The sequence below is a fragment of the Lolium perenne genome, chromosome 7, assembly GCF_019359855.2.
Source record: "Lolium perenne isolate Kyuss_39 chromosome 7, Kyuss_2.0, whole genome shotgun sequence".
Classification (NCBI taxonomy): Eukaryota; Viridiplantae; Streptophyta; class Magnoliopsida; order Poales; family Poaceae; genus Lolium; species Lolium perenne.
In genome coordinates this window covers 26742343-26756149 of record NC_067250.2, presented here as the reverse complement: position 1 = coordinate 26756149, position 13807 = coordinate 26742343, and the positions used below count along the sequence as shown (strand labels likewise).

The window sequence follows — 13807 nt, the reverse complement described above, 5'->3', positions numbered from 1 at the left end:
GCATTTGATTGGATGCTAAAAATCTTCTCAGCACTTGTCTCTCTCCAATCAACTGTCCTCGCTAATTAATAAGAATGCTAATAGACTTGCATGCACCCGCAACCCCACATGAAAAATCACCATGCATGCATGCACTGGTTGTTTCCACCCGCTTAAAAAAGAGAAAGAGAAAGAAGAGAGTAATTAGAGGGAAGTACTACTTTTAATTAAATGCATGCAGGCCTTCGTGGGATGGTGTTATGGGACAAATGTTTTTTCAGATTAGGCCCTGTGAACCGGGACGGAGGGAGTAGTGATTCCAAAAGATAAACACAGCTTAATATCGATTCCTTAGTCGCGGGTCCACTAAGAGCGGAAGTTACGCCTAGGGCGATCGGGAGGCGATCGCGATCTGCTAGGGTTTTCCTCTCTCGCGTGGTGTTTCTCGGCGGCGACTTGGATCTCGACGGCGAGGCCTGGGTCGTGCGCTGGTGGTTTCTGAGTCTCATCGGCAGTTCTCCAGGAGTCCTGCGTGAGGGCTTAGGTTTTCTGATGGTTTCACCGGTCAGATCGTCGGGAGGTTCTGGAGGAGGACGGCGTGCTCCGTCTAAATCTCCCGCAAAGGCAGGTGCAGCCGATCTGGCGGAAGGTTTATCTGCGAGGATGGGTGACCTCCTTCTCACGGACAAGGAGGCAACGGGGCTGGTGATCCAGGGTGCGGGTGCGTCGAGGATTCAGCCGCGCTGGGCGGCGGTAGGCAAGGTGTGCTCGCCGCGCAAGCTGGTGATCGGAGCGCTGGAGCGAGCGATGCATCGCGCCTGGGGTCTCCATCATGCAGCAACGTTCAGAGAAATCGGGGACAACAGGTTCGTGGTTAAGTTCTCGTCAGAAGGAGACTATAGGCATGTGATGAAGGGAGGGCCGTGGCAGTTTGATTTCAATGTGGTCTTGTTGAAGAAATTTGATGGGGCTACACGACCCTCGGATATGGTGTTTGATGAGCTGGAGTTGTGGGCTAGGGTCTTGGACCTGCCTATGGACATGATGAACAGGGCGTATGGGGAGCTGATAGGTGATTGGGTCGGGAGGTTTATCAGTGTTGAGACGGATGAAGATGGGATGGCATGGGGTAAGGACCTACGCATCAGAGTGGCGGTGAAAGTTGATCAGCCTCTGATGAGGGGTGTGTGTCTCGATGGTCGAGAGATGAGATCGAAGGGACATGGTTTGACATCAAATACGAGAAGGTGCCGCACTTCTGCTTCGATTGCGGGCGCCTAGTGCATCCGGATGGAGATTGTCCGGCTGAGAAAGAAGAGGTGCAGCAGTGGGGTGAATGGCTGCGTGCCTCTCCAAGGCGCAACTGCAGGCCTCCGCCTCCTGTCCGACCTTCCGTCTCATCTAGCAGCTATACAAGCAGGTCGGTGGGGACGGAGAATTTGTTTCGAGGGGAGGCATCGGTACGTGATGTGCCGCCGAGAAGGAACTTGTTTAACGAATATTCCTATTCCAGCTCTTCTCGCACTGGTGAGAGAGCAAGGAGGGATGAAGCTGCGGATGTCACTAGTCCAGGGAGAATTCAAAAGGCACTGGCCAAGGAGAAGCAGGTAGCGGCGGAGCCACTGGGCCCGACGAAAAAGAAAAACCAGAGGGGAACGTATGTTAAGCGTGCTCGAAGGACTGATACTCCTTCTAATGCTGGACTGAACCAAGAGCCACTGGGCGTCAACAAGAACAAGAAGAGAAGCTCAAAATTGGTTTGGATGCCGGTACCCGTGCAGGTTGTGGGGGAGGAGACGTCGTGGTCCGCTGGTAAAAGGCAGCGGGTAAACTCGGTCTTTGACAGGCTGAGTGGACAGGAGGAAGATGGACAGAGGACTAGCTCAGTTTTTGATCGGCTCGAAGATCCAACGGCGGACTGCGGCGCAGGGCCGCCGAGAGCAATGAGTCTTCTTGGCCTTAATCGCCGCGGCTTGGGGTTGGACGCGGCGGTAGGCGAACTACGTGATCTGATTAGATCATACAACCCGGTGGTGGTGTTCTTGTCTGAAACGAAGATGAAGTCGAGGGCGATTAATAAGCTGAAATGGAGCCTGGGCTTCCAAAACGGTGTGGCAGTGGATTGTGTGGGCAGGTCGGGTGGTATGGCGCTCTGGTGGAGAGAAGGGGTTGAGGTGTCCGTTCGACCTTGGTGTCAGTACTATATAGATGCCAAGATTTCGTTGGAAGGAAAAGTATGGCGGTTTACTGGGATTTACGGTGAGCCAAGGACGGAGTTGAGGCACAGAACGTGGGAGGCCATCCGATACCTGCGAGGCCAGGACGACTTACCGTGGCTCTGCGCTGGGGACTTCAACGAGATTTTGCGTCAGGATGAGCAACTAGGCGGGAACCCACGGAATGAGGGGCAAATGCAGGCTTTTCGGGAGTGTTTAATGGACTGCGGGCTCACTGATTTGGGATACATGGGATATTCATTCACATGGAATAACAGAAGAGAGGGGGAGGCGAACGTACAAGTTCGGCTGGATAGAGGAGTAGCGACGGCGTCTTTCCTCGAAATTTTTCCAAATGCCCAGGTGAAGCATATTATGACTGAAGAGTCCGATCACATGGCTTTGTTGATACAGACCGAGGCGATCGCGCCAAGGAGGGGTTTAGGTCAGCAGAGGGGTTTTATGTTTGAAGAAATGTGGCTTAAGCATGACGGCTATGATCAGATGATACAGGAGGCATGGGATAACAATCGAGCTGCGGATCCCGGCATTCGGGGTTTTTGGCAGAAGTTACAGGATATGACCAGGGATATAAAGAGATGGAGCTTTGACACCTTTGGGTCGGTACAGGCCGAGCTTAAGGCATTGAGAGGAAAGCTGGAGGAGGCCAAAGTGCAGCAGTTGATATCGGGATCCTCGGATGAAGTCAAAGAGATAGAAAAGAAACTGCATGAGATGTATGAAAAGGAAGAGGTCATGTATAGACAGCGCTCGCGTCAAGAATGGTTGAAGGCGGGTGACCGAAACACTAGATATTTCCAGAACAGAGCGTCTCATAGGAAACGCAAAAATACAGTGAAGGCTTTGCGCAGGGCGGATGGCTCTCGCTGTACTACAAATGAGGGAATGGTTGAACTGGCACTGGCCTTCTACCAGCACCTCTACACATCGGAGGGGTCGAGTAATAGCGAGGGCATTCTAGCTCTGATTGAGAGGTCTGTGGATGAGGCTATGAACAAAGAGCTTGTGGGGAGGGTCACCGATGCTGAGGTTGAGACAGCGCTGTTCCAGATGGGGCCGACGAAGGCGCCGGGCAAGGATGGCCTGCCGGCCCTCTTTTATCAGAGGCACTGGCCACTGGTAAAACCTCATGTGTGTACGGCGGTGAGGGACTTTCTGTCTGGCAAAGAGTGTCCTGATGATTTTAATGATACAATTTTGGTACTCATCCCGAAAGTGTGCCAGCCAGAACTGCTATCCCAATTCAGGCCGATCAGTCTGTGTAATGTGCTGTACAAAATTGCTTCGAAGGTGCTGGCCAACAGGCTCAAGAGGATCCTCCCCATTCTTATCTCGGAGGAGCAAAGTGCTTTCGTGCCTGAAAGATTAATCACAGATAATGTTTTGGTGGCATATGAATGTGTGCATGCGATACGGAAGAGGAAGAGGAAAACTCCGCTTTGTGCTGTCAAGCTAGACATGATGAAAGCATATGACAGAGTCGAATGGGTTTTTTTGGAGAAGGTTATGGAGAGGATGGGGTTTGCTAGGCAATGGGTTGATATGGTAATGAGATGTGCCACCTCTGCTCGTTTCTCAGTTAAGCTGAATGGGGTGCTCTCTGAGATGTTCTTGCCGTCTAGAGGCCTGAGACAGGGCGACCCACTGTCTCCATATTTGTTCCTTTTCTGTGTGGAGGGTTTCTCCGCTCTACTTCGTCGTGCTCAGGTGGAGAAGAGGATAAATGGGGTGGGTTTCGGACCACTGGGTCCAACGATCACGCACCTACTTTTTGCAGACGACAGTGTAGTATTCATGGAGGCGACTACAGAGAGTATGGAGGCGCTGAAACATATCCTGCAGGTATATGAAATAAGTTCAGGGAAAAAGGTTAATAGAGATAAGTCATCAGTGTTTTTTGGGAAGGGCTGCTCGGTGGAGAGGAGAGCGGAGCTCAAGGAGTCTATCGGTATCAGATGCGAGGCTCTATCGGAAAAATATTTGGGACTACCTACGGTGGTGGGACGGTCCAAGGAGGGTGCTTTCAAGCATCTGCCCGAGCGGTCTTGGAGTAAGGTGCACGGATGGAAAGGGCAGGGCCTGTCGATGGAGGGTAAAGAAGTGTTGATAAAATCTGTCCTGCAGGCGGTGCCTACATTCCCTATGGGCTGTTTCAAGTTGTCACAGAAGACGTGCTCGAAACTAACCTCCATTGCCACTGGGTTTTGGTGGGGGTCTGCAGAGGGGAAGAGGAAGGTGCCTTGGATTAGCTGGGAGCGTATGTGTGCTTCTAAGCGAGGGGGAGGAATGGGCTTCCGAAATTATGCTGTGTTCAATCAAGCACTTCTAGCCAAACAAGCATGGCGGGTGCTAACCAGGCCTCTCTCTTTGTGCTCCCGTGTTCTTCGTGCAAGGTATTTCAGGGAGGGCAACTTCTTGTCAGCGAGTTGCCCCAAAGCCGCATCTTACACATGGAAAAGTATCCTGCATGGTAGGGAGCTACTCCGGGCGGGCCTGGTATGGCGTATTGGCGATGGGAAGTCGGTCAATGTGTGGACTGATAATTGGATACCAAGGGATGGGCTGATGAGGCCACTTGGCCATAAACCGGATGCAGAGATCAGTAGGGTCGAGGAGGTCTTGCTGGCTGGTGGACAAGGCTGGGATGAGGGGAGGCTGCGAGAAATTTTCTTTGATGGTGATGTTGAGGATATTCTGAAGATTCCCGTGGGTAGAGCTGGAACAGACGACTATTTAGCTTGGAATTACACCAAAAACGGGGTTTTCAGTGTGCGATCAGCGTACCATCTCAAGATGCATCTCGACGCGGTGCGGTCGGGAACCGCTAGCTCTTCGACCAGTTTGGATGATCACCGGGGTTGGCTGGCCTTGTGGGCGGCTAACGTGCCGGGGAAGGCGAAGATACATGTATGGCGTCTGATTAAAAATGGTTTGGCTGTAGGGGAAGAGTTACAGAGGAGGAAGATTAAAGCAGGAGTGAGGTGTATCGTATGTGATCGAGGTGAATCCTTGCTACACAGGTTCTGGATGTGTGCACATTCAGCGGAAGCATGGGAGGCGGCTCGACGTCAGACGGGGCTTCCTCTACGGCGTCCCGCGATGGCTGTTCGCCGACACCGTGATCTGCATGGGTGGCTACTCGAATGGTTCAGCGGTATGAAGGAGGATGAACTCTGTATTAGCATCATGATCCTATATCAACTCTGGCTAGCACGCAATGAGGCGAGGGAGGAGGTGCAAATTGCTTCGCCACATGAGATCATAAGGAAGTCCCTGTTCCTGGTGGAGGAATGGCAGGGGCTTAAACCGGCGCGAGGAGTTGGAGCGGCTAAGGTGGTGGAGCACTGGCTCCCTCCACCGACGGGCTGGGCCAAACTGAATGCGGACGGAGCCTTCTCCGCGAAGGATGGAAAGGGAGGGTGCGGCGTGGTCTTGCGAGATCACAATGGCGGTTTCCTAGCAGGAGCAAGCCATTTTTTCCACTCTTCTCCAGATCCGGAGCGAGCCGAGCTCATGGCCTGCAAACACGCGTTGGCGCTGGCAAGAAGGAAGGGCTTGGATAAGGTGATTCTCGAGACTGATTGCCTGGGTGCTGTGGCAAAAATCCGAAGCTGCGATATTGACAGGTCTGTCCATGGACCGTTAGTCGAAGAAATAAAGTCGATGCTGAAGGGTTTTGCTGATCATTCGATTAGGCATGTGCGCCGCACTGGTAACAAAGTAGCGCATGAACTAGCTTGTTATGGCTGCGAAAATAAATGTAATGTGGTATGGGAGGCTGTCCCTCCAGAATTCCTTGTATCTGTACTTGCACCTGAGTGTGCCGTTTAATTGATCGCAGCATTTCATCTCAAACACAGCTTAATCTTTAATACTAATGGTGTAGTTACGCAAAAGAACCCCATGCACCAAATATTCATGCGTTCTAAGAGGAGAAAACACACTGCCATGTAACTAGTAGAGTAGTAGAGGATTACTTGATTTCTACTAGAGGATTACTTGATTTCTACGGTGGTAATTTTTGGAGTCTCGCCTGACATTTTTCTTATTAAAATGGTCACATCCGTACAAAAGCTCTCCCGGTTGACGATTAGAAATTTAATAACATGGTGTAAGCAATAACTAGCAAACATAATTACCTGAAGTATCACCAAATTATCAGACAAAACCATTCAACAAGAGTAAAGAAAATTACTATTAAACTAAGTGAGAATCTAAATTAAACTAAGTGGGAATCTAATTTTTTTGGGTGGGCAGGGATTCTGGTGAGTTAATGCTAGGATCATGTGTGGTTGTTCACTAGCTATTGGTACAACACTGACCGCACCAGTGCATCTCCATTGAATTACTGTCTGTCTTGTCTTCACTTAATGATTTAATTTGTGCATGCACTCTTAATGGTGATTGAGATTAGAAAAGTGATTTAAGTACAATGTTTTCGGATTTGAAATCAGAAATTTTAGTTCAGAGAGAACATTTGTTGAGTGTTTTTCCCTTCTTCTTTTATTTGTAGTATTTCAAAATTTTAGATCATTAAATTTTCCTCTTTCAAGAAATTTAAATAATCCTACTAAAAAGTGGACTGTTATTTGAAGTCTTAAATTGACTAATGCAATAAAATGTTGAACAATTTTTTTGAAAAAAATGATATTTTAATACGTAAAAATTAGAAAGCTATTTCAAGTTACTAAATCTTGGTGTCTGGTTATTGTAAATTACCATTGCTTACAATAAAATGCTGCCTGTAGGTGACTTTTTGTCTACGGCGGCTAAAAGAGAACAATAATTGTGGGTCAGTTTAGTCGACGTGCTAGGATCAGAGCCATTTAATTAAACAGTCGAATACACGGTTTGGGACGCCCAGAGAAAAACTTGCACATGCATCTTCCATCTGATTCAAGAAACATTAGCAAGAGCTCGCACGGAGGAGCACGTAACATCAGTAGAGAAGCTCGCGAAGGAACACGACGTACGGTGGAGATGGTTGCTGCCTTGGAGGTCGGCCTGAGGAGTACCGGCGGCCAGAGAAGCTCATGCCGGGGAGTAAGACACATGGGAGGAGCATGGTGGCTGGAAGAGCATGGCGGCTAGAGGAGCTTGCTGCCATGGAGCTCGCGCGGATGAGCATGGCGCCCAGAAGAGCTCGCTCCCATGAAGCACACGCGGATGATCACGTTGGCCGAGAGCTCGCTACCATGCAGCTTGTGTGGAGGAGCATGGCAGCCAAAAAAGAAGCTTGCTGCCATGGAGCTCAAAGAGGAAACGTAGAGAGGCTGGTGGTGGGTGGCTTTGAAGAGGGAATTAATTCAGCCGGCCGGTCTCATTCTCTGCCCCGTTTATTAATTAATGCATGTCAGACATGCACCGTAAAAATAATCAAATACGTGTTCTATACGTGTTTTATACATGTCCTGGCTAAACAGGTGTTGCTTTCTGAGTGGAATCGTTTTCATCCTCGCGCGGAGACGGGTTCCGTTCAGTATTTTCGGTTGCACCATGCGCTAAAAAGCGGAAATTTTCGAGTGGAAGACTGGAACTCGTGACGTCCATACCGAGGAGGCCGATATGAAGTAAATCTAGGACTTGGAGCTCGAAAAAACGACACAATTAGACCACATTAATTCTTCGATGCAGACAAGAAGGGGCCCCACTTCACCATCCGCAATCAGCAGAGGAGGAGATGACATGCGCCACCCGCAATATGCACCAAGCGCTCGAGACCACAAGCACGCCGACTATGAAACCACCAACATGCTGCGATAGAGAAGAGGGGCACTCTTGCCGCTTCCATCAAACCACGCCGTCGTTCCTTGCCGAGAGAGACGTCCCTGCCAGCTATGACTCCTCACGCCGTGAACTGCAAACAAGGAGGGGTAGGAGCCCCGCCGCCACCGATGAGGATTGGTTGGGAAGGAGAGGGTCTGTAGGGAGGCAATGTGAGGAGAATTCCTGGTTGCTCGTCGGAGCCACTTCGAAACCCTAGATGTTGTGCGTGGTTCAAGGGTGTCGCCAAAGTTTGAGCTACATGATTACTTTTGTGAGAAGTCAAACATTTTAACATTTGAGAAAAAAATACAAAAGAGTATTAACACATATGAAATCATATGAGTATATTATAAAACTTCTTTTTAAAACGAACCAAATGATACTAATATACTCCCTCCGCTCTCCATGACAGTTATGTGAGATTTGTTAACATTTAGATGTATCTACGTACTAAATGGTGTCTAGATACATTTAGATTTTGACAAATATTAGACAACTTTGGGACGAAGGGAGTAGTTTAATAAATATGGCCATGTTTTCCAATAAATTTGGGGAAATTTTTAGAAAGTTTTCCTTTAATTCAACCTTTTTTGTGAGAGAAAATTACAACGAACTCCTTGAGATGCCATTCCTGTTCAACCTCGAGACCATGTTGACAGCATGATGTCGCCACAGCTCCTCACTGAGATGGTCTAACATTGGTCTTGCAGACGGGAAGTCGTCGAATAATTCAAGAAGACCACGTCCATCACCGAGACGAAAAAGAAGGAATAACCGTCGATGAAGCTGCATGACGAACCAGAGAGCCCCCTAACCAGAAGAAGTCCTCAAGAACCTAACCACTTCCACAAGCTTCTCGACGTCGCCTGTCGAGATATGGTTAAACTCGGGGAGACTTTATTGGAAAAGATGCAACTACCACCACCTAACCCTAAAACCAGGGAAACAAAGCCCTCTAGCCGAGGGGGCCGAGATCCACCCCGCCTCCATGGCCCGGAGGCTACATAAGTGACGTAGAAGGCTCGCGCCGACGAAAGGCTGCTGGGGCACCGTATTCTCCTTATGATCGCCCTTTCGGGGGGCATACCCAACTTAAGTGCATCTCTCGAGTGGCCCGACGCAAACGGACATAATGTGCATGTTTTGGTCTGCGCGGACAAGAAAGAAAAAGAACCCCCAACCCAGCAGAACTACCCAAAATGATCGGCGAGCTCGGCCTTCGCCTCTAGCAGACATGGCGTCGACTCTTCGGTGGCGGTTAGGGTTGGGGAGAGAGGCGCTAGGGTTTGTGTGAGAGGGACGATGAGAGGCGGCCCTTTTTATAGGCCTGAGGGAGGCGGGGAAGCGGTGGCGCTCATTAATGATACGTCTCAAACGTATCTATAATTTCTTATGTTCCATGCTACTTTTATGATGATACTCACATGTTTTATACACATTATATGTCATTATTATGCATTTTCCGGCACTAACCTATTAACGAGATGCCGAAGAGCCAGTTGCTGTTTTATGCTGTTTTTGGTTTCAGAAATCCTAGTAAGGAAATATTCTCGGAATTGGACGAAATCAACGCCCAGGGTCCTATTTTTGCACGAAGCTTCCAGAAGACCGAGGGGGGAAAGGAAGTGGGACCACGAGGTGGCCACACACCAGGGCGGCGCGAACCAGGCCCTGGCCGCGCCGGCCTGTGGTGTGGGCCCCTCGTGACGCCCTTTGACCTACCCTTCCGCCTACAAATAGCCTCCGTCGCGAAACCCCCAGTACCGAGAGCCACGATACGAGAAAACATACTGAGACGCCGCCGCCGCCAATCCCATCTCGGGGGATTCAGGAGATCGCCTCCGGCACCCTGCCGGAGAGGGGAATCATCTCCCGGAGGACTCTACACCGCCATGGTCGCCTCCGGATTGATGTGTGAGTAGTTCACCCCTGGACTATGGGTCCATAGCAGTAGCTAGATGGTTGTCTTCTCCTCATTGTGCTATCATTGTCTGATCTTGTGAGCTGCCTATCATGATCAGGATCATCTATTTGTAAAGCTACATGTGTGTTTGTTGGGATCCGATGAATAGAGAATACTATGTTATGTTGATTATCAATCTATGTGTTGTTTATGATCTTGCATGCTCTCCGTTACTAGTAGATGCTTTGGCCAAGTTGATGCTTGTAACTCCAAGAGGGAGTATTTATGCTCGATAGTGGGTTCATGTCTCCGTGAATCTTGGGGAGTGACAAGAACCCCTAAGGTTATGGATGTGCTGTTGCCACTAGGGATAAAACATTGATGCTATGTTCGAGGATATAGTTATTGATTACATTACGCACCATACTTAATGCAATTGTCTGTTGCTTGCAACTTAATACCGGAAGGGGTTCGGATGATAACCTGAAAGTGGACTTTTTAGGCATAGATGCATACTGGATAGCGGTCTATGTACTTTGTCGTAATGCCCAATTAAATCTCACAATACTCATCATGTCATGTATGTGCATTGTCATGCCCTCTCTATTTGTCAATTGCCCAACTGTAATTTGTTTACCCAATATGCTATATTTCTTATGGGAGAGACACCTCTAGTGAACTGTGGACCCCGGTCCATTCTTTTACATCGAATACAATCTACTGCAATACTGTTTCTACTATTTTCTGCAAACAATCATCATCCACGCTATACATTTAATCCTTTGTTACAGCAAGCCGGTGAGATTGACAACCTCACTGTTTCGTTGGGGCAAAGTACTTTGGTTGTGTTGTGCAGGTTCCACGTTGGCGCCGGAATCCCTGGTGTTGCGCCGCACTACATCTCGCCGCCATCAACCTTCAACGTGCTTCTTGGCTCCTACTGGTTCGATAAACCTTGGTTTCTTACTGAGGGAAAACCTGCTGCTATACGACATCATACCTTCCTCTTGGGGTTCCCAACGAACGTGTGAGTTACACGCCATCAAGCAGTTTTTCTGGCGCCGTTGCCGGGGAGATCAAGACACGCTGCAAGGGGAGTCTTCACAATCCAACCTCTTTACTTTGTTTTTGTCTTGCTTTATTTTATTTACTACTTTGTTTGCTGCACTAAAACAAAACACAAAAAAAATTAGTTGCTAGTTTTACTTTATTTACTATCTTGTTTGCTATATCAAAAACACAAAAAATTAGTTACTTGCATTTACTTTATCTAGTTTACTTTATTTACTGCTGCTAAAATGAATACTGCTGAGAATACTAAGTTGTGTGACTTCACAACCACAAATAATAATGATTTCTTATGCACACCTATTGCTCCACCTGCTACCACAGCAGAATTCTTTGAAATTAAACCTACTTTACTGAATCTTGTTATGAGAGAGCAATTTTCTGGATTTAGTTCTGATGATGCTGCTGCCCGTCTCAATAACTTTGTTGAACTTTGTGAAATGCAAAAGTATAAAGATGTAGATGGTGACATAATAAAATTAAAATTGTTCCCTTTCTCATTAAGAGGAAGAGCTAAAGATTGGTTGCTATCTCTGCCTAAGAATAGTATTGATTCATGGACTAAATGCAAGGATGCTTTTATTGGTAGATATTATCCCCCTGCTAAAATTATATCTTTGAGGAGTAGCATAATGAATTTTAAACAATTGGATACTGAGCATGTTGCACAAGCATGGGAAAGAATGAAATCTTTGGTTAAAAATTGCCCAACCCATGGACTGACTACTTGGATGATCATTGCTGACGTGGGAGTTGAATTGCAACGGCCCCAGAAAGTAGCTTCCTTGTGACGGTAAAGCACTCGTCCGTTGGGAACCCCAAGAGGAAGGTATGATGTGTACAGCAGCAAGTTTTCCCTCAGTAAGAAACCAAGGTTTATCGAACCAGTAGGAGCCAAGAAGCACGTTGAAGGTTGTTGGTGACGGAGTGTAGTGCGGCGCAACACCAGGGATTCCGGCGCCAACGTGGAACCTACACAACACAACCAAAGTACTTTGCCCCAACGAAACAGTGAGGTTGTCAATCTCACCGGCTTGCTGTAACAAAGGATTAGATGTATAGTGTGGATGATGATTGTTTGCAGAGAACAGTAAAACAAGTATTGCAGTAGATTGTATTCGATGTAAAAGAATGGACCGGGGTCCACAGTTCACTAGAGGTGTCTCTCCCATAAGAAATAGCATATTGGGTAAACAAATTACAGTTGGGCAATTGACAAATAGAGAGGGCATGACAATGCACATACATGACATGATGAGTATTGTGAGATTTAATTGGGCATTACGACAAAGTACATAGACCGCTATCCAGCATGCATCTATGCCTAAAAAGTCCACTTTCAGGTTATCATCCGAACCCCTTCCGGTATTAAGTTGTAAACAACAGACAATTGCATTAAGTATGGTGCGTAATGTAATCAATAACTATATCCTCGAACATAGCATCAATGTTTTATCCCTAGTGGCAACAAAGACATCCATAATCTTAGAGGTTGCTGTCACTCCCTGCATTCACGGAGACATGAACCCACTATCGAGCATAAATACTCCCTCTTGGAGTTACAAGCAATGACTTGGCCAGAGCCTCTACTAGCAACGGAGAGCATGCAAGATCATAAACAACACATAGATAGATTGATAATCAACATAACATAGTATTCTCTATTCATCGGATCCCAACAAACACACATGTAGCATTACAGATAGATGATCTTGATCATGATAGGCAGCTCACAAGATCAGACAATGAAGCACAATGGGGAGAAGACAACCATCTAGCTACTGCTATGGACCCATAGTCCAGGGGTGAACTACTCACACATCAATCCGGAGGCGACCATGGCGGTGTAGAGTCCTCCGGGAGATGATTCCCCTCTCCGGCAGGGTGCCGGAGGTGATCTCCAGAATCCCCCGAGATGGGATTGGCGGCGGCGGCGTCTCAGTATGTTTTCTCGTATCGTGGCCCTCGGTACTGGGGGTTTCTCGACGAAGGCTTTAAGTAGGCGGAGGAGATAGGTCAGGGGGGTGCCCGAGGGGCCCACACCATAGGCTGGCGCGGCCAGGGCCTGGGCCGCGCCGCCTGGTGGTGTGGCCACCTCGTGGCTCCACTTCCTTTCCCCTCAGGTGTTCTGGAAGCTTCGTCCAAAAATAGGACCCTGGGCGTTGATTTCGTCCAATTCCGAGAATATTTCCTTACTAGGATTTCTGAAACCAAAAACAGCAGAAAACAGCAACTGGCTCTTCGGCATCTTGTTAATAGGTTAGTGCCGGAAAATGCATAATAATAACATATAATGTGTATAAAACATGTGAGTATCATCATAAAAGTAGCATGGAACATAAGAAATTATAGATACGTTTGAGACGTATCAAGCATCCCCAAGCTTAGTTCCTACTCGTCCCGAGTAGGTAAACGATAACAAAGATAATTTCTTAAGTGACAATGCTACCAACATAATCTTGATCATACTATTGTAAGCACATGTAATGAATGCAGCGATCAAAACAATGGTAATGACATGAGTAAACAACTGAATCATAAAGCAAAGACTTTTCATGAATAGTACTTAAAGACAAGCATCAATAAGTCTTGCATAAGAGTTATCTCATAAAGCAATAATTTCAAAGTAGAAGGTATTGAAGCAACACAAAGGAAGATGAAGTTTCAGCGGTTGCTTTCAACTTGTAACATGTATATCTCATGGATATTGTCAACATAGAGTAATATAACAAGTGCAATATGCAAGTATGTAGGAATCAATGCACAGTTCACACAAGTGTTTGCTTCTTGAGGTGGAGAGAAATAGGTGAACTGACTCAACAATAAAAGTAAAAGAAAGGTCCTTCAAAGAGGA

General features: G+C 47.5%; 1 protein-coding gene across 1 annotated transcript; it reads left to right on the top strand.

The window, feature by feature from the left end:
- Positions 1–642: 642 nt before the first annotated feature.
- Positions 643–6047, top strand: LOC139833544 (uncharacterized). The gene is made up of 4 exons (XM_071823844.1): positions 643–1162; positions 1261–5204; positions 5260–5362; positions 5428–6047. The coding sequence occupies exons 1-4, from the start codon at positions 643–645 to the stop codon at positions 6045–6047; spliced, it is 5187 nt and encodes a 1728-aa protein (XP_071679945.1).
- Positions 6048–13807: the final 7760 nt, after the last annotated feature.